A 21,385-nucleotide genomic window follows, 5' to 3' on the forward strand; every position below is an offset into this window, starting at 1 on the left:
CTTTCTTGCCAGTCGACCTCAAGAGCAATGGCAGACTGCGCAGGGAGCACAGCATCTGGAAACAGCCGAGATCTGACCAGATGAATCTGGGCCCCGCTCCAACCCTTCCTCCTCCTCTTTCCCAGAAGCAGGAGGATCATCAATGTCTTAACCCACAGAATGATGGTGTGTCTCCTGTGTATAACACTCAGGGCTGCCTGCTCTCTGAGTCCCTCAGCTATTGTGCAAGTGGAACACATACCGGGGGCAGCATTCCTGGGTCTTGGGGAACTGGCTAAAATGCATCCTAGGCTGGGTGCTCTGCGGGTTGTAAATCTGTTTCCTATAACTTGGGAAGAGGAGAGGAAGTCCCGTCTTGGTCTAAGACAAGAAACAAGACTACAGTGAAGCCACTTCTCACAATCTAAAGGCCGCCGGAGAAAGAAGGCCATGTGCCCTTTGTACCACACCACAAGGTTTAGACCCCATTCTGGGTTCTGGTCTGTGTGTTTTGTTTTGTTTTTAACCAGGGTAGTGTTGACAATTGAACCTGAGCCCTCTTACACTAGTCAAGGGCTGTGAAACTGAGCTACACCCCAGTCACAACTTTCACCTTTAAAGCAATAATCCTGCTTTTCCAGATGGAGAACTGGGCTGCTTTTTGTCCAGATAAAAGGTCAGGGGGAAGGGTAGGGTTTCTCGAAATAGAAAGATGCTGAACCCACAAATGACTCTAAGGCTCTGTCTGTGCTGAGAACCATCTGTAGCTTTAGAATGAAAGTTTGGTGCTAAAATTTTATGGCTAATGTTTGTTCTTAAACTAAAAATTGTGAGTCTTGCAGGCTTATCTCTGGGGTGCAGTGCTGCAAGGCAGAACTAAGAGACACCCTCAGGAAACAAAGACATGTGGGTCCCTTGGATTGAGTGAAACAGTTCCCCAAGCGGTGGAAGAAACTGGCTTGAAGTGGTATGTCTGGAATTCTCCCTGTATCTCCGGTCTTATCACAGGCTGGCAGGAAGAAGACGCCAGCCGCACTTTTTATTTTATTTTATTTTATTTTTCATGCGCACTTTTTAAAGAGATGTCACCAGCACTTAGCAGTTTTAAAGAGATGTCACCAGCACTTAGCAGTTTCCCACTGTCTCTCTTCCTTTAAGAACTTGCCACATGTCACACGTGTGTGTAGGCAAAGCCTACAATCCACAGGACCAGGGATGCTACTATCTCTGCTCTGCACGTGGAAATCAAGGCAGAACCAGGCTAAATAACTCTCCCATGTCCACACAAAGTAGCCGAGAAAGTTTTTAATCTGAGAAGATGACACCACATTTTTATCCTCTAAATGTGGCTACTATTGTGGGTGGCCCATCGCCTCCCAGCAGCCCTCGAGGCAGGCAGCATCCTCTACCTTCCGTTAGTCCTAGTGACGCGAGGCCCAGGGCGTATGCCTGGCAGCAGGGCGGACTCCCAAAGGCAGGTTTCTGCATGGCATCAGAGCAGGCCTTCCTTAGTTCTAACGGCCCATCTCGCACCATTTCCCGAAGCAAAAGTGCCACCTGCCTAAGTCTCCAGCATTCAAGGCTGGGGGACCCAGAAAGCCCACTTTAACCTCAGATGCTCTCTCCTCCGCTGAGATGTCACTGGCAGAGGTCCTTCTGTTGGAGATTGTTTTTCTCGAGGCCGTGTTCAACAATCCCCTCATCAGTTTCATCTCTCAGTCACTGTCACTTCCTTCCACTTGCCAGTTGTACTAACATGAACATGAAGGTTTTATTTAAATAGCCTGTTGTGGGGTGGGCAGAGGTGTTTTCAGAGTAGATAGTCTAGGCTTGCCTGGAACTCATTATGTAGACCAGGCTGATCTTCCATTTACTCTGTAGCCCAGGTTAGCCTCAAAATTATGGCAATCTTCTTGTCTCCGCCTCCAGAATGCTGGATTCACAGGCATGGAATGCCCTGCCAACTTAAACTTTAATAAATGTCATTCGGCTAGAATACCTATTTGAAGAAATCCCAGTAAGTGCAGTGAGACTTTCATGTGCTAGCATTGAGCAGCATAGCCTAGGGTGTGCTGGGGAGGGCTGTGGTTGGAAGCACGGTTCTCTATCGGTAAATGGAAACTTCAGTCCACAGCTTCACAGATGGGAGGAATCAAGGAACTCTGCCCGTACGTCGCATCCTGTGCACCTCCTCTATCTGTTCCCCATTTGTAGCCTTTGTAACAAGCTGGTGACACAGATGAGCCTCTGAGCAGTGCAAGCTGCCCCAGGACTTAGACAGCTATAAGAAGGAAGTTGTGGGAAGTCTGGCTTACAGTCATGAGACACACACAGGTCGGTCTGGGACTTGCGAAGGGAGTCTCAAGCGGGAAGTCTTGTGGGTTGGAACCCTCAACCTGTGGATCTGATGCTAACCCTACGTGAATGACATCAACACAGGATTTGAGGCAAGCAGCTGGTGCCTTCTGGGGAGTGGCTGAGGGCCTCAGATCCGCTGCTAAGTGTCAGGAGGTGTAGGAGTAAGGAAGACTTCAATGTTTATCCCATCTTTTATAGTCAAATACAGCATACAGCTCAGCTTCTCTCTCCCTAGCTGTGATTTTGCATAGACAACAGCAGCCCTCTGACCCACCGTGCCATTGGTTTGGTTGCTCTGAATCATTTAACGCAGAGCAACACATTGTCCCTCCTCTTCTTTCCTTTCCCAGATGTGAAAACCCTTAGAGGCCACTCCTACATCCCAAAGACAGAATAGTGATAGTAATAATGGCAAGCCTGCCTACTACTTCGTGTCTGGATGCACTGGTCTGATAGACTCTAGTTCTACCCTGCAGCAGCCACAGCTGCCAACAAAGGAAAGATGCATGCTTGCTTGTTCCAGTGAGGTAGAGAATGAGGGCTGCCAACCGCGGCTGGAGACTGGTGAACATGCAACTTAGGACAATGTAAACTTTGCAGGTCACAGAGGAAACTGTGCCCCTAGCAACCTTAGGCAGCAAAGAAAGCAAATGATGCAAATTGAGAGAGAGAGCTCTGAGCTCTGTCCTGCCCTGCTGCACAGGATCGGGAGAGCTCTCTGTCCTGTCCTGCTGCACAGGACTGCCCTGGATCGGGAGAGCTCTGTCTGTCCTGCACAGGACTGCCCTGGTTTTTGGCACATGTCCAATGGATACATATGACAGGCTCGTGCTGGAGCCTCACTTTTATTGATGTGCTTGGACATTATCCATTTCATTGATCATCTTTTTCTTCGTTCTCATCCTTTCTCTCACTCCTCCCTCCCTTTCCCTGCTTTCCAAGGTCACTGGTTCAGAGTGGTAATTGAAGAGGAGGCTTGAGAAATCCTGGAATTTCCCAGGGTGCCTGTGATAAAGTGAGACTCAGCATGCGAGCAGAACAGGATGTCTAGGGTCTTCTCCTGTTGTCTCTGTGGTTAAAGCCCTTCCCCAGAACTCAGCAGATGCTAACATGCCCATAGTCTCCTGCACTTCCTCCCCCTCATTTTAAATAAACCCAAGGGCTTAGAAAGGCAAACCCCAAACTAGTGTGATGAGATCTCCCTCCCACAAACCCAGTGAACACCAGGAAACTAGAGAACTTGCAGGAGTCAGAACTCTGTGGTTGTGCTAAGGGAGGGAAATGGGTTCCTGTCCTTACCCTTGGCAGTGAGCCAGGTGAGGAAGCCTCCTGGAAGACTGAAGTGACCATAGGGACTTAACTGTAGAGGCTGGACCTTTGCTAGGCCGTGTTCCCTTGAGAGTGACCAAAAAGATACCCAACCCCCTCCCAACAGATTCAGTGTGGGAATAGCGCTATGAATCAGGGCTGTGGGTGAAATGGAACAGGAGAAGACGACAGAAAAGCAGCATCGAGATGTGAAGCAGACCCACTAGAAGGCAACTAGTGGCTGGATGCCATCAGCTTGCTATCTGTAAAGGTAACTTGGAGAGTTGTGGGGGGCAGGAGGCTACCTAGCAATGGACGCTTAACCCACATTGAGTAAGCGAAGCACCTGCAAGTGTCTGTGCAGAGAACGGAGAAAAGCAAACAGATGAACACTCTGAACAGTGTGTTCAGAGTCACAACAGGGCCAGCACTGGGGACGGCAGGAATCCAGCTGAAAAAGTCAGTGCCACAGCGCCAAAGAACCAAAGAAGCAACAGATTTAGGAGAGGACTTGGTGGCGCACCTTGTACCGTGCTGCTCGGGAAGCAGAGGCAGGCAGATCTCTGAGTCAGAGACCAGCCGGACTCGTATTAAGGCCCTGTCTCAAGAAGAATAGGGAGGAGGAAGAGGAGGAGGAGGAGATGATCGTTTTAAAGTACAGGGCTGGGGATGTAGCTCAGCTCACAGAATGGCTGCCTAACGAGCACGAAGGTCTAGGTTTGATCTTCAGCACCGGGCACAACGCTGAATGTTTGTAATCCCAATGCACAGGAGGTAAAGGCAGGTAGACCATCTTAGGAACTTGAGGCCTTAGAGACTACCTGGGCTATAGACCCTTTCAGAAAAGAGAGAGGGGAAGATAGAGGGAGAAAGGAAGTAATGTACATTAGTACCTTTGGATGGAGCCCCCCAAAGGCTCATATATTTAACCGCTTAGTTGCCAGGGCATGGCACTGTTTGAAAGGATTAAAAGGATTAGGAGTTCCGGCCTTGTTGGAGGAAGTGTGTGTCTGGGGGATATGCTTTGAGGTTTCCAAAGGCCATGCCGGGCCTAGTCTTTCTCTTCCTGCTGCCTGCAGATCCGGATATAGAACTCTCAACTACCTCTCCAGCACCATGTCTGCCACTGCGCTTCCTGCCATGATGTTAACGGATTAAACCTCTGAAACTGTAATCGAGCCCCAATTAAATGCTTTCCTTTATAAGAGGTGCTGTGAGCATGGTATCTCTTCACAGCAAGAGAACACTGACTAAGATAACGATGCTCTTAGGATCCCCACGGGCACCTCTGTTCACAGGCTGTATAACTTGCCACTGCGTTGAGGACATTCATGTTTGGCTTGCACACAGACAAGCTGAGATGTCCCAGGGAGCTGACAGCTTTGCTGGGGATGGTCCTTAACCCATCCAAAGTCAGTGGACGCACACTCAAAACTGGCATGGCATTTCATGAGGACAACGCTGAGGACTGCCTCAGGCAGAGGACCCCCATAGAATGCACCTCAAATGGCCATGGGGATTCCTGCTCATTCACACAGCCTGTGAGCTTCCTTCCCTCCTGGTCTCACTTCCCTGTTCTACTTCCTGGAATTGCCTCCCAAAGAAACTCTCTGCACTCAAATCTTTGCCAGAGTCTACTTGGGGTAGGCGGGGGACCCGATTGAGGAAAACGTGGACAAAGCATTTGGAACAATTCTATGATCAAAAACAAAGATTCAACTACAAGGTGCTTCTGGAAGGGGAAAAGCTGACACCATCAAGTGAAATAAAAAGATTCTCAAACACAGAGATGAACCCGGGGAGAGGAGGGAAGCGTGGGAACACAGGAAAAGCGTGTGAGAAGGCAGAGCTAAGGGCGCCCAAGGAACTTGTCCTCGCCAAAATCTGAGCATGAGATGAGAATACTTGAATAGACTGAGCAGAACCACGGCTATGGAGAAAGAAGTCACCAGGAAAAGAAAACACCAGCCTCTCCTAGGGGCCAAATGCAGTGTCTTCTTTTGACCCAAGAGAATATAAAGCCCGCGCTGCCTCTTCCAGCCGCTGCCGGTACTCCAGCTTCTCGTAGTTAGAAGGGTTGACTCCTTTAAAACCGTGCATCACTCCCCACCAGCAGCCGGCGATGGCTGCTGTGGAATCGCTGTCTCCGCCGTGGAAAAAGGCTCTGTGTGCAAGTTCCTTCCAGGAATCCCCCGCAGCCAGGAGGGCATCATAGGCGATCATGGGGGCATCGTGTCCACTGCTGCCGCCCCAGCCAGAGTAACTCAGGGAGATGTAGAATTGATCCCTCTCCTTCACCCCAAAGGGCTTCTGGAAGACGGGAGCTGACTTGCCATCTGAAATTCCTCGAAGTTCCAGGTACTTTTCCCATTCTTTCTGGAAGTAAGACCTGCAGCAGGGAAATCAATTTTTAAAAACTAATGTCAAAAGCCATATGGAAAAGTACCAGGTAGACATGTAAATAGAAAAAAGTCCAGAATGACTTCAGCTCCTCATACTAGTGTCATAAACTCATAGGGAAAAAGCAGCATTAACTCTACAAGCCATTCATCCATTTTTTACTAACCACCCACGGAGACCAGGTATGGACTCAGTTGCAGTTGCTCAGTAAGGAAGGTATGCGTCAGGGCGGCGGGACAGGAAACAAACATTGGTTCTTCTGGGTCCAGAGCAACACCTTATTACCTTTCCAGGAGAACTCTGGGACATCACGACGTGGGCACCCTTAGTAAGGGCGCTGAGCCCTTTGCTTCTAAGAAAGCTGATGTGAAGTAAGCCATGAAGAGGGGGGGAGGTGGCCTTGTCACCCAGCTCCTGGGGAAACTTATCTCTCGGGCATTCTAACCAAAGGTTCTGAAATATCGCTTCAAAGCAATACTGGAAAAAGAAATCTCAGAGAAACAGGAGGTAACCAAGAAAAGTGCGTCTCTGCACAGGCTGGCCATAGACATTTATAGGAAGCTGGAATCAAGAATAGGACTTAGGTGACTACAGGTGCCCACACACCAAGGCACCCACTTGGCTGCCTCAGGCAACCATGACTGGAAAGGAACGTGGACTCCTTAGCAGGTGCCCTGGGAGGAGCAGGAATGTGAGAACTGTGATGGCTGCTGTGACCTCTGAACCCCAGGTACACGGATGGTGCATGCGCATACACGGACACTCACCAGTGTTGGAGATTTTCCTCCACAAAGTAGTCTGACTGGACAATGTAGTTTTTGGCTTCTGGTAACACCTCCATCAACCCTCTTCCCCACTCCCTCGGTGGCTTGTCATTCACGGCATACGCTGTAAAAAGAGCCGACACGAGGCTTCCCAGGTAGCCTGTGGGGTGGTGGTGGGTCATCCGGCCACTCTCGATGCTCACTTGGATTAGCATGTCCAGCTGGCTGGGGTGAGGGAACCTCAACCCGATGCACATGGCACGCATAGCAGCTCCGCAGCCACCCTCGTGGGTGTTGAAGGGGATCCTCCAGCCTTCGGGCCTGTTGGGTTCCAGCTGCATGGCATTCTGCATGCAAGCACCACCTAGGGTGAGTCAGGTAGAGAGAAGGGTAGGAGACCAAAACAAAGGACCCGTGAGAATAAAGAACGAAACAGACTCCCAAGTTTCTCTGAAACAAAAGGAAAGCCATGAGCAAATGATATGGATGGAACATATATGGACGGAACATATGACGTGGATGGAACATATAATATGGATGGAACATATAACATGGATGGAACATATGACGTGGATGGAACATATAACATGGATGGAACATATAACATGGATGGAACATATGACATGGATAGGAACATATGATATGGATGGAACATATAACATGGATGGAACATATAACATGGATGGAACATATGACATGGATAGGAACATATGATATGGATGGAACATATGACATGGACGGAACATATGACATGGATAGAACATATGACGTGGATGGAACATATAATATGGATGGAACATATGACGTGGATGGAACATATAATATGGATGGAACATATGACGTGGATGGAACATATAACATGGATGGAACATATGACGTGGATGGAACATATGACATGGATGGAACATATGACATGGATGGGACATATGACATGGATGGGACATATGATATGGATGGAACATATGCTATGGACGGAATATATGACGTGGATGGAACATATGATGTGGATGGGACATATGATATGGATGGGACATATGATATGGATGGAACATATGATATGGATGGGACATATGATATGGATGGAACATATGATATGGATGGGACATATGATATGGATGGAACACATGATATGGATGGGACATATGATATGGATGGAACATATGATATGGATGGAACATATGATATGGACGGGACATATGATATGGATGGGACATATGATATGGATAGAACATATGATATGGATGGGACATATGATATGGATGGGACATATGATATGGATGGAACATATGATATGGATGGGACATATGATATGGATGGAACATATGATATGGATGGGACATATGGATGGAACATATGATATGGATGGAACATATGACGTGGATGGAACATATAACATGGATGGAACATATAACATGGATGGAACATATGACATGGATAGGAACATATGATATGGATGGAACATATAACATGGATGGAACATATAACATGGATGGAACATATGAAATGGATAGGAACATATGATATGGATGGAACATATGACATGGACGGAACATATGAGATGGATAGAACATATGACATGGATGGAACATATAATATGGATGGAACATATGACGTGGATGGAACATATAATATGGATGGAACATATGACGTGGATGGAACAAATAACATGGATGGAACATATGACGTGGATGGAACATATGACATGGATGGAACATATGACATGGATGGAACATATGCTATGGACGGAACATTGATATGGATGGAACATATGCTATGGACGGAATATATGACGTGGATGGAACATATGATGTGGATGGAACATATGATATGGATGGAACATATAATATGGATGGAACACATGATATGGATGGGACACATGATATGGATGGAACATATGATATGGATGGAACATATGATATGGATGGAACATATGATATGGATGGAACATATGATATGGATGGAACATATGATATGGATGGAACACATGATATGGACGGGACATATGATATGGATGGAACACATGATATGGATGGGACATATGATATGGATGGAACACATGATATGGATGGGACATATGATATGGATGGAACACATGACATGGATGGAACATATGATATGGACGGGACATATGATATGGACGGAACACATGACGTGGACGGAACATATGACGTGGACGGAACATATGATGTGGACGGAACATATGATGTGGACGGAACATATGACGTGGATGGAACATATGACGTGGATGGAACATATGACGTGGATGGAACATGTGACATGGACGGAACATATCATATGGACGGAACATATCATATGGATGGCCCCACAACTTCAAACGCCAGCCCAAAAGTTGTCCTTCTTTATATGTAATCCTAAGTGTGATATTATGAATGAACAAAGTAGCAAAAACATAAAGTAAGCCTTGGGATCGCTGTACCATATTTGCTCTTATTTATTTTTGAAAGAAAGGCTTTCTATATAAACCAAGCTGGCCTGGGACTCTCTATTGTATCTGAGGCTGGCCACAGACTCATAGTCATTCTCCTGCTTCTGCCTCCCAAGTGCTAGGACCACAGGTGTGCGCTATCATGTATTTGTTTTTAATAAGATCAGACTCAAAACTTAGGGAACTTAAGATCACAGAAGCAGCTAGTCAGTGACCATTAAAATATAATCAGACTCCATAGCTGAAGTCCTTAGTGAGTCTAGTAAGAGCCTGTTGGGGTTCCCATTGGGGTTACTGACTATCAGAAAGAGAAAGTTCCAGAAGAAACATTAGGTTTAGATCAGGAACAACAGACTGTGACTGTCCCCTACATGACAGGGGTAAAAGGAGGCTTTCCCACTGATCTTTTGTCCATTGTCCATTTTATGTAAAGGGAGACTGGGCTTTTATTTACTCTGCTAAGCCCTTGGTAGAAACAGCTTTATTCATGACCCAATAAAAACAACACATATATAGAAGGACACCCCACATCATTTCCCCTTTTCTGTCTAAACAGAAAGGAAGGTTTTAACTTTAACATAGTAAAATTACACATAACAAAATGGGTACAAAGCAAGAATTACAGTTACAATAGTCTATTTGTATCTGGAAAAATTAAAGAAAATACTCTATCATCTATTTTATCTTTGTGAGTCTAAAGTTTCATATTTAATTTATCTTTTAATATAACTAAGGAAAACTATAACCATATCTAGCTATCTTCAAATCCATCAAAGATCCCAGAAGGATATAATATTACCTAAGTAAACAGGAAGTACATTGTAAGCAACCTCCAAAACTCTAGAATTGACAAAGACATCTCACTGCCTGCATAGTCACCCAAAGTTCTTCTGTAACATTGGGTATCCACCTTCAGCCTACAGGCCCATAGTATCCAGTAGACTTTTTCATGAAGCAGGAAATTTGCAAGACTGTTTTGTCTATATTGGCAGTTTGTCAGTCACTTTCTTCTGTGTCCTGTAGAATGTCTGGCAGACTATTTCATGAAGCAAGAACCCTGAAGAACTGTTTCACCTTCTTTTTGCAAGTTCAGCAGTCATTTTTCTGTGGGTTCTGTATGTCCAGTTTATACAGAATACCATAAAGCAGTTCAGGCAAGAGTTTCTTGCCCAAATGGCTAATTTTGTCACATTGAAGGCAAATTCCATAATGAGTTTCTTGAATGCCCATCAACCTCTCTATAAAGTAATTGGTGGTGTCAGAAGCAGGCATGTCTCACTATTGAGAAAACCCTAAGTTCTTAAAATCTTTAAAATGCAATAGTCTGTAGGTCTTTGAAGTGTTGAAGATTATCTATCTAACTGAAATATATCTCTGTGTACCTAGAAAACCTAACTAATATGACTACAAGTTTGACTATTATAAATGACTAACTATTAATCTGTAATTTTAACTATACATTGTATTTTAAATGAGTGGTATAAACATAATATCTTAAACAAAAGTAGTGTAACAAAATTAACCTTAAATTTGTATCAACAGACCAAAATCTATACTAATGTAAAGCATTTATCTCTATATCATATCCCCTCCATTTTTTAGAAAGAGATTGACTGTGACCATTAACCACTTACAACAAACCCCTTTAAATGAAAACAAACATTTATAAATAATCATTTTAGGAATTTGGGCATTGTTTTCTCTAAGGTGCTTCCTGTTGTTTTTTGGGTGAAGTATTTTTAGGGTTCATAGAGACCTTTTGGAGTCATGTTCCATCAAACCATATTAGCCTGGAAGGAATCCACAAGTTCTTATCTTCTGTAGAAACAAAAGCAGAGCTTCTTTTTCAAAGTAACATATCCTTAGACTCAAATTTTGAAGTCAAAATAGCTTTAAAATATGTACGTTGGTTTAGCTTAGCAATCCCCAGAATCAAATGTTTTTCAGCAGTTAACTCATTAACCATCAAAAAATCCAAAGAAAACACAATAATACACATAATTCAGACTCTCTGTATATTTTATCTTTACATGGATTATTTTTTATTCTATTACTTTTAAATATTTGAGCACACGTCCTTGTGGCACAGTTGTATAACACTTTGTAATGATAATCCCCAACAGACTCTTATAGGAAGAAAGGTTGGTCAGGGAAAAGGTGACCTAAACCTGGAGGCCCCTAGGGGACCACAATAAGTTCCCAAAGTGGGTAAGAGCCACTGTGTGCACAGCTGGAACAAAAGAGAGTCTTCATTTCTTAATTAGAAAAACAAAAACGGTTTTCTTTGTAATTGTTCATAACAAAATATAGAAATAGAAGGAAAATAACAAATGACGTCTACTTCTATAACTTAGGTAGAATTATGAACATATTTATGAATACGCTTCCAGACCTCTCTCAACAGAGAGAAGCAACTGGTGTGTGTGTGTGTGTGTGTGTGTGTGTGTGTGTGTGTGTGTAGTGTTTGAGCACATGCCCACGTGCATACAGAGGACAGAGGTGGCTGCCAGGAGTCCTGTCTCTTTCTCAGATTCTCGGTACCGGGTCTAGAGATAGCCCAGCAAACTACAGGGATCCTCCTGTCTCTGTCTCCTTTTGCACAGGGCCTACACATGTGATTGTTTATGTGGGTGCTGGGGATTTGAACTGAGGTCCTCACGCTTGCACAGCTAGTGTTCTTACCTGCTGAGCCGTATCTCTACCACCTCCCATACCACCCCACTCCTGACCTTCCTGCTTCCTCCTCCCAAGTGCTGGGATTACAGATATGCACTACCACACCTGGCACACGACATTATTTTCATAAAATATTTTTCTGAAACCTACTTTTTTTATTTCATCGATAAAACCTTTCCATATTCATCTGCAGAGTTTACAAAACTGTGATGCCACCATAAATAAGTTACAAGAATTCAAATCTACACTATCATTTCATGGATATTTAAATGCCCCACAACTTTTTTCTCATTTTGGTTCTCTGAAACAGAATCTCACTCCAGAGCCTAGGCTGGTTTTGAAGTCAAAGTCCTCCTGAGTGTCGAGACAGTCACCGATCCCTAGTCCCACCAACATTCTCTGTCCCCAGGAGCCACCTCCTCCCAGCAGCACTCACCTGGCGCCCGGCCATCCATGTCTCCCATGCAGTCCTGATAATGTTTAGCTAGAAGGGAATACAGCTGAGCCAAGCTCGGGGATGTGCCAGCTTCCAGGAGTGCCTCTGCCGTAGCCAGGTGCATCACCGTATCGTCGCTGACTCTCCACTGTGCTACGTCTATGGCTTCCAAGTCACCCATCTGGGCCAACTGCCGGTGTATCTTCTCCCCGTCCCGAAGGAACTCCCACTTCCCATTGAAGTATCCCAAGGCATCTCCAGCTGCGCTCAGCACCATGGCGGCCACATATCTCTCAATCAGCCCCCCACCCATGCTGCGCTTGGCACAGGCGGTCTCGGGGGACAGCTAAGACACCTGCAGGAAGAAAGAGAAAGATCAGTCAGAAACAAAGCAAGTTAATGATTTAAAAACAAACAAACAAACAGCAACAACCTCCCAGACGCGTTACAAGGAATGAATGAGTTCCCATAAAGTGTATAGAGAGCACAACTTTATGATTATTATCCATCAACAACCAGTTCCATAATTAAGCTTTGCCCACACTCTTCCTTTTTATCAGCAATATTTTTGTTTTTCCATTTTAGAATGATTTATTTTTATTTTAGGTGCTCTGGCTTTTTGTCTACATGTGTGTCTGTGTGAGGATGTCTGATCCCCTACAACTGGGCTTATAGGCATTTCTGATCTGCCACGTGGGTGCTGGGACTTGAACCTGAGTCATCTGGAAGGGTACCCAGTGTTCTTAACTGCTAAGCAATCTCTCTAGTCCCTGTTTGCTTTATATATGGTAAAAGTTCTATGTCGGGGCAGTGGTGGCCCATGCCTTTAATCCCAGCACTCGGGAGGCAGAATCAGGCGCGGATCTCTGTGAATTTGAGGCCAGCCTGGACTACAAGAGCTAGTTCCACGACAGGCACCAAAAACTACAGAGAAACCCTGTCTCAAAAATTCAAAAATATAAATAAATAAATAAATAAAAGTTCTATAGTACTGGATCACAGATGATATTGTGTAGGAGAAGGAGGAAAGGGCCAGCCCAAGAAACCCGCCCTGGCTTTTTACCAGTGAAAGAAATACACTTTGGCCTGGTAATCACAGCCAAAGAAACACACCCTGACTAGAGCCAAAGAAACACACTTCGGCCCTAGAACCACAGTCAGAAAAAGAAATATGCCCTGGCCCTGAAATTAGAGAAACACGATTTGGCCCTCAAACCAGAGGCAAATCTGTGCCTGACCAACTCCAACTAAACAGAATACCAACCAATCCCTGTACAGACAAGAATCAATCCCTGAGCAGAAAACCAACCAATCCCTGAGCACGAGCTCTAGCAAATCTGAGCTCAAGGGACTGAAATCTGATCGATTCCCACCCTGAAAATCTTCTCCCTGGAAAAACTTGGCTCCTAAGAAACCCTATATAATTTGCTGCTGCCTTCTCCCACCCCGGCACAGGCTGCCACCCTCCTGGATTCTTCCCTCCCAATAAATCTCTTGAGTGAGGTTTGAGTGAGACCTTCCTTCACAGGAATGCACTTTTCGTGGGAGCCAGAGCAGAGCAGAACAGAGCAGAGCTGTAACACTTTTGCTGGGGAAACCTCCTCCCTAGCAGAGCGAGGTTACTACACTCCTGCACTGCAGAGAACAGGAGCTGGAGCCCAATCGGAACAGAGCTGTTAGAATGGGGAAACCCCCCCCCCCTTGCAGAGCGAGGTTACTACACTCCTGCACTGCAGAGAACAGGAGCTGGAGCCCAATCGGAACAGAGCTGTTAGAATGGGGAAACCTTCCCCCTAGCAGAGCTAGGTTACTACACTCCTGCACTGCAGGGAACGGGAGCTGGAGCCGAACCGGAACAGAGCTGTTACACTGGAGAAACCTTTCCCTAGGCCAGAGCTGTAAGCTGCTATGTTTGCTATGACCTGTGGTATTCCTTAGCTCCTGATCGCCAGAATACTCTTCCATCCGAACTGTAACACTCAGTATTCCCTGGCCCCGCTTCCCAGACTACTTTTCCACCCAGGCTGTAACACTTAGCACTCCTTGGTTTCCAGCTGCCAGGATCCCTTTCCATTCAAGCTGAGATGCTTTGAATATTCCCACCACACATGAAATCCTTGCCAAAGCACTGGCTTCCTTGTGCGTGCATTTCTCGAGACCCTACTCTGCGCTAGGCCAGTTCCCCACTGTGCCCATTCCCTGTGACCCTCAGGTTCAAAGTGCTCCAACATCTGCCCACTCTTGTCTATCCATCTACCCCATGTACAGGGGTAAACACTCTTAGAGACACAGAGACTAGCTCAGCCCTGCCCTCAGTTCAAGCTCTCCCTGCACCCAACTGCCCTTCTTCCTCTCTACTTACCTAAATGCTATCTTAGGTTTAGTTCAAGCCCAGGCACTTCCACGGTCTTCCATCTAGCCACACTGCCCAGGACTAGGGCACAGGCCGGCAAAGACCTGGAGAAGCAGTAAGGGGAAAAGACAGACTGAGCATTTGTAAGAGCGAGCACCTATTCACATTATCTAAATATTTTCTTATGTATAAACAAAGCCTAGGAAGTAGAGATCTGTACTCTCTTGAGTTAGCTGTGTGATCATAATAAACAAGCCATTCACTCTGGAATGGTTTCCCATCCGTGGGGCAGCAGGAGGATGTAGATTGTAAATGTTCTCTGAGGTACTGTCTTGGCCCAGGTTTTCGAAGCCAAAGCTTTGTTGACCTCTGAGAATTGAGAACTAACACCCACTCCTTTCCCTCCCAATGCTCGAGGTTTCCTTTCTGCAATTGTCCCCAGTGTGTGGGGAGCCCGTGGAGGAAGCATCTTTTCTCTTTGGAATTCCTTTTCATCCTGGGACACACAAGAAGTCATTATTTCTTAACCCACTTTAAACTTCTACGGGTCTCATTGCAATCAAACTATACAATCAAAACTGAAGTCCACTTCCAGACTAGCCTGTTTTCCCGGCCTGGGTCTGAGGAGGAACAGGGAAAGAAGAGGTTAAGGGAGAGGGCGACACACTCTGGAAAGTCCTGGAGGCCACTTTGAGGGCCTGGTACGACTCTGGAAGTGAGGGCCCCGGGCTGAGCGGGTACCAGGTCAACCGGCGGAGAGTGGTACAGGGAGTCTGGCTGTACCTGCTGGGGAGAGGCTGGGAGCGCGGGGCGGGGGCGAGGGGGTCTTGAGAGCCCAGGCGACCTGAGCAGGAGTAGGGGTGGCAGGCGCTGGAGCCTCGGTGTCCCGCGTGCGAGCCCGGGGCAAACAAGGGCGGAGCCGCGAGCGGGGTTCTTGGGTTGGGGAGTAGCAGACGCAGAGCGGCTTCCGGCGGGGCCGCGCCCTCCCCACCATCAGCACCGGGCGGAAGGGGTGGCTGTCACGGCGCCCAATCCCCAGGGAAGCGCGGGTGGAGAGAGCGGCCTGGGAACCGCTCTGCGCTGTGTGTCTGCGGTTATGGGGGCCGGGGCGAGCCGGGCGTGCTCCCCTGTCGGGTTCTGCCCCTCGCTGTAAGATGGCCTGACGGTACACATCTCCTAGAGTGGCGACTGCTCGTCCATTATAGTGCTAGACTGTTTGGGTCTGCATGCTCTTCACGGAAGTGCTTCTAACGGGAACTTAGAAGGGAACAATTAGCTTCTCACCCCTAAATTATGGCTCTGGAATTATTAATACTCTAAGGTAGCGAAGGACGCATTAAGGCCAAGATGTCGTGTTCCAAGTATAAGCCTGCGCCCCTGGCCACTCTTCCCAGTACCCTCGACCCAGCCCAGTACAACTAACTGTCCCCGGAGACCCGAAAGATGCAGGTCGAGCGCTTGAGCATCAGGGTCATCTTAAACGGGAATATCTGCTTCCGTACAACCACCCCAAACGCTCATCTTAGATCCTGCCTTGGCTCGTTGGACCTAAGTAAGATCAATAGCTGTTTATCCTAATTTCAGACCCAACTCCAAGAATTCACTTTTAGGAGCTGTGCTGGGAATTGGACCTCTCTTCTGACGCGGTTTCAAAACAGACGGGAGAGAAAGGCAGATTTCTTTAGGAAGAAAAAATGGATCTTCTATTAACTTTGGCAATGACTCTTGCCATAAATAAATCTCCTATTAATCTCAAAAATAATGAAGGAGGCATTCGTGTGGAGTTTGGGGACATTTTTATTAAGCAGAAAATAAATCACGTTTTAGGATGATGGATATATGTTAAAGCACTGCGGGGAGGGCTGCTTGGAAGGGCAAACATCAAACTGTAAATGATTACAGTTGTCTGTCAGAGGGAACAAGAGAGACGAAAGAAATTTAAACTTTGGTGGGTTTTGTTTTGTTTTTTGGGACGGTTTCCACTATAGCCCAGACTGTTCTCAAACTCATTCCTCCTGTCTCCACCTTGAGAACGCTGGAATTTCCGTTTTGCAACACCACGTCTGGCTTACATCAGTTAGAATATTTTTCTGTGTTATATATGAAGAGAGTTTTAGAGAAAAATAGAAACCACAGGCTACCACTCTGGTTACATAGACCTAGAGTCTTCATGGGTACTCTCACGATTTTAGAACAATAACAGGTCCTTTTGTAAAGAAAATTTTATATCCTCCCTTTAAAAACTGACTTCATCATCTACGAACAGGGCTCCAAATGTTCATGCACATCCGTGCTTCTGGGATCAGCTTCCTTCTACAATGAGAGGATGAGACCCTGGTGCCCAGCTGCTCTCCCACCTCTTTATGGTTGTTTTAAGAGAACAGATTCATCGATAATCGGAAAACAGGATGCTGAAACAAAGCTTTGACACTCCCTAGGCCCGACTATGTCACGAGTGCCCGTTTACACAGTGACAGCTACAGGTTTTGGAAATGTGTACTAACAGGAAGTCGTTAATATGCAAGGGCTGTGTGAGCTCTCTAGCAGAAATTCACAGCAAAGCAGCTGCAAGGGGCAAAGGGCAACAAAGCACGGGCTAGGATCCTGTGTAAATTCATCAAAATAAATTAAGACGGGGAAGTATGAAAGCAGGAAAGCTAGGGACAAAGACATAAAAATCCAAAAGTAGCTGTAATGGTTTTCATTCAAAAAGACTGGGCAGCTCACTGTGTGACATCTTGGCTGCAGAACAACACCCAGTTAGCTGTTCAAATCTTACTCCAGACAGGAAAGGGTTTTAAAGCTGAGATTAGCTTTTTTATCGACAAACACTGGGGAGAGTAGACTATTGTCCATATTGTGGGGAAGCCTTATTGAATCAGTTAAAGATCTTAAGAGAAAGGGCTCCCCTCCCATAGGAAAAAGAATTCTGCTAACTGACTGCCTTAGGACCATAGGCTCCTTCTCGGGTCCTCCAGGCTGCAGACTTTGAGCTCGCCAAACCTTATGATGTAGAAACCTAGTGTAGCCCTGGCTGGCCTAGAACTCATTAGGTAGACCAGGTTGACCTCAAACTCACCTCCTAAATGCGGTGGTTAATAAATCCAATTCTTCTTTCTTTTTTTTTTCTTTTTTCTTTTTTTTTTTTTTTTTTTTTTTGGTTTTTTGAGACAGGGTTTCTCTGTGGTTTTAGAGCCTGTCCTGGAACTAGCTCTTGTAGACCAGGCTGGTCTCGAACTCACAGAGATCCGCCTGCCTCTGCCTCCCAAGTGCTGGGATTAAAGGCGTGCGCCACCACCGCCGGGTCAATAAATCCAGTTCTTAAAGTGGGTATCTCTCTTTCCTCTCCCCCACCCACTCTGTGTGTGTGTGTTCTGGTTCCTTGACTAATTCAGTTACTAAATGTGCCAAACTTTGCTATGTAGAGAGGTCAGATGATAACCAACTAATAGAAGATCTATCTAGTGGACTAGAATAGCATTAGGCTGCAAAGAACACAATAGAGAAGACTACTCAAGGTTGGTGATGTAAGACAAAAGCATTTTGGGGTCTGTCATTATCCTCAGAGAAGGTAGAGAGAGAGAATTAGACCCGAGTTAACATTTGAAGACTATTAAGTAAGCAAATAAAATTATAAGTACAGAAAGAAACATACACACACACACACACACACACACAGAGAGAGAGAGAGAGAGAGAGAGAGAGAGAGAGAGAGAGAGAGAGAGAGTTGCTTCAATGTAGGAAAATCCATTTAAAAAGAAAAGGATCAAACAAAGGTTGATCTTTGCAGGGCATGGTAACAATCCTGTGATCCTGCGAATTTCAGAAGCTGAGCCAGGAGGATCTTGAGTTTGAGGCTAGCCTGGGCTACATAAGGAGGCTGTACCTCCGAATAGAAAGAAAAATAAAATATATAAAAGCAAAGTCATAGGTTTAGTTTAGAATTTCCTCCCTGAGTGATGCACAGTTGCTGGGCCCAGAGTTAAACTGAACCAGGCCTTGAGAATTAGCCTTCTTTCTCATTTCCTCACTTGCCAAGACATTCTAAACACCATATGTAAGGCTGTAAATCCTCAAGAAGACTTGGGAAAGGACTAGAACATTGACTCCCCAAGGAAAGCAGGCTCTCTGGACACCATCTCTGGGGAACCTTAAGAATTTTTGTTTGTTTGTTTGTTTTTGGCTGTTCTTTTAAATTTTGTTTTGCTTTGGGAGGGAAGTTGCAAGGGCAGAGGGCAGATGAGTGGGATCGGGATGCACGATGTGAAATCCACAAAAAGTCAATAAAAAGATTTTTTAAAAAGGAATACACCAGACATGGTGGTACATATCTTTAATCCCAGAACCCTGGAGACAGAGACAGACAGACCTCTGTGAGGCCAGCCTGGTCTAAATAATAGTGAGTTCTGGGCCAGCCTGGCCGTGTGGTCTCAAATAAAACTTGAAAAACAATAGAGTAGAATACAGTCAGATGTGGTGGTTCGTGCCTGTTATTTCAGCATCTGGAGACCTAAAGCAGGCAGAAAACGAATACAATACCAGCTGTGCTGCAAAGAAAGTTTTGGGGGCAGCCTGGGGTACAGAAGGAGACTCTACCTCGAGGTCATGGCAAAAATAGAATGCTCATGTCCATAAGAGTGGTTTAAGTCATCAAATGTTAGCTCCATGGGAGTATCTGCTCAACATATTCCAATGAGGCAGCTGAGGCAGAGGGGAGCTCTTCAGAGTTTGAGTGACCTAGTTACAAAGGAAGAATCAGGCCTGGAACCCGGGTTAACCCTTCCATTCCCCATACTGCCACTTAGAAAAGCTCTATGAAATGGCTTGCAGCTAAACTTTGATTACTTTAAAGGCACAAAGCCTGATTTTTTTAAAATACTTTTTGTCCCATTGGTAGGCATAAGCATCCCTTTTGTGACCACATAAAAGGAGTATTTAAAGAAAAATATTATATAAAAAAAAAAAGCATCTGACTGTTAGGGAAAGCTTATCCTCCCAAGCAGAACAGAAAGACTGCTAGCTGCTGGGGAAGTCCTTGCTGCTGCCCCCGGCTGCCTCCCTGAGTGCAGTGGCTGGTTCCCCCAAGCCAGGGCTTCCCAGCCTTTGGGAGAGACCTGCCAGGACATTTTGAAATCTTTGCTGGTGAGTTCCAGCAAGTGGCCTCTACTGCTGCCTTCTTGCTTTTGCTGGTTTTCCAGCGTGCTTGGCGCCCCAAGCCCAGCATCATTTCCCGAACTTGCAAGGCCTTCTATGTTCCAGCCAGTCACACACTAAGGGACTTCACTGGGACCTGGGCTCTCCATAGATGAAAACGCAGCTTTCAGGGGAAAACAGAAACAAACAGGAACAATGGGTGCTTTGTTGGAGTGATTTTTTTTCTTCCACACCCACTGTGCCCAACTGCCTTCACTGACTTCCTGGACTAGCTAGCCACAGTTAGTTCGTTCTCATTGCTGGTTCTAGATGACTCCTGGACACGTGCAGTAAAGAAATTCTAGCAGGAGACATTTAGTTGTCTTTCCAATCTGCTTCTCCACCCTCGGTCCCTCATTCCTGGGTCATACTCCATCCTGAAACTGCTCTTAAAGGGAACTCCTGAAGCTTAGGGCGCAGCACCTTTAAAGAAGTCGCGGGCCATCTGAAGAGGCACTCAACTAAGCCCCAGAAATCTGCCAGCGGCTGGGGGGAGATGCCCTCTGAAGTTCTGCAGCCGTATGAACCCCACCCTCCTGCAGAACCTTCCAGTGAGCATAGCCCTTCCCTTACTGAAACTGGCTCCACGGGTCCTCACTAGCTATGCTGAAAATGTTGTGCTTGACAGACAGAACATTCTGTGTAATTACATTGATATACAGCTCTAAATGTGCAAACAACTCAACAGAGGAAGAAAACAGAGAGGCAGGCATCGGGAGGGGCAGTTTCAGAAGCCATGGAAATGCTAGGGGGGATACACAGGTGTCCACTATTTCCATCGGTGATGGCTTATGTGTGTATCCAACTGAATTTTTTTTTTTTTTGATTTTTCGAGACAGGGTTTCTCTGTAGCTTTTGGTTCCTGTCCTGGAACTAGCTCCTGTAGACCAGGCTGGCCTCGAACTCACAGAGATCCGCCTGCCTCTGCCTCCCAAGTGCTGGGATTAAAAGCATGTGCCACCACCGCCCAGCTCAATTGAATATTTTAGATATTTGCAGCTTTTTACTCTGCTGTGTTGTTCCTGTTTGGGTTTTGTTGTTGTTGTTTTGTTTTTCGAGACAGGGTTTCTCTGTTTAGCTCTGGCTGTCCCAGAATTTGCTCTGCAGACCATGCTGGTCTCAAACTCAGATCTGCCTGCGTTTGCCTCCCAAGATCTGGGATTAAGAGCATGTGCCACCATGTCTGGCTGCCTTTTGCTATGTTTTAATTTTTACTATGTTTTGCTATATCTCAACAAAGTTATTAAAAATAAATAACTATGTACATAAATCTTAAACCTTGCCCTCCCTAGAAAGACATGGTGCAGGGGAAATTCCACTTTTCATTTAAGTCATGAAATTTCTCTTTAGTTTTTTATGAACAGAATTAAGTTTCCCTTTTCAGCAAAATTTGGAAACCATGACCTTTTGTTCAAGATCATATTTAAAACATTATGTTGATATTATGCTGTGAATACAAAAGAAAAGGCAAC

General features: G+C 45.7%; 1 protein-coding gene and 1 pseudogene across 1 annotated transcript; one reads left to right on the forward strand and one right to left on the reverse strand.

Moving 5' to 3' along the window:
- Positions 1 to 1,016: 1,016 nt before the first annotated feature.
- Adprh (ADP-ribosylarginine hydrolase) lies at positions 1,017 to 15,668 on the reverse strand. Its single transcript, XM_075962482.1, has 5 exons — positions 15,504 to 15,668; positions 14,730 to 14,824; positions 12,368 to 12,722; positions 6,813 to 7,173; positions 1,017 to 6,034 (listed from the first exon to the last, which is right to left on the reverse strand). Exons 3-5 carry the CDS (start codon positions 12,678 to 12,680, stop codon positions 5,620 to 5,622), a joined length of 1,089 nt encoding a protein of 362 aa, XP_075818597.1. The 5' UTR covers positions 12,681 to 12,722; positions 14,730 to 14,824; positions 15,504 to 15,668; the 3' UTR covers positions 1,017 to 5,619.
- Positions 15,669 to 15,968: 300 nt separating this feature from the next.
- LOC142839141 (NADH dehydrogenase [ubiquinone] 1 beta subcomplex subunit 4-like) lies at positions 15,969 to 20,866 on the forward strand (annotated as a pseudogene).
- The last annotated feature ends 519 nt before the right edge of the window (positions 20,867 to 21,385 follow it).

This window comes from Microtus pennsylvanicus, chromosome 1 (assembly GCF_037038515.1).
Source record: "Microtus pennsylvanicus isolate mMicPen1 chromosome 1, mMicPen1.hap1, whole genome shotgun sequence".
NCBI classification, from domain to species: domain Eukaryota; kingdom Metazoa; phylum Chordata; class Mammalia; order Rodentia; family Cricetidae; genus Microtus; species Microtus pennsylvanicus.

Excerpts from the sequence above, each read along its gene's own strand:
- Adprh (XM_075962482.1), bottom strand. The coding sequence starts at position 12,680 with ATGGGTGGGGGGCTGATTGAGAGATATGTGGCCGCCATGGTGCTGAGC. Across the intron at positions 7,174-12,367 it reads CATGGATGGCCGGGCGCCAG|GTGGTGCTTGCATGCAGAAT; the intron begins GTGAGTGCTGCT and ends GACTCACCCTAG. Across the intron at positions 6,035-6,812 it reads GAGGAAAATCTCCAACACTG|GTCTTACTTCCAGAAAGAAT; the intron begins GTGAGTGTCCGT and ends TCCCTGCTGCAG.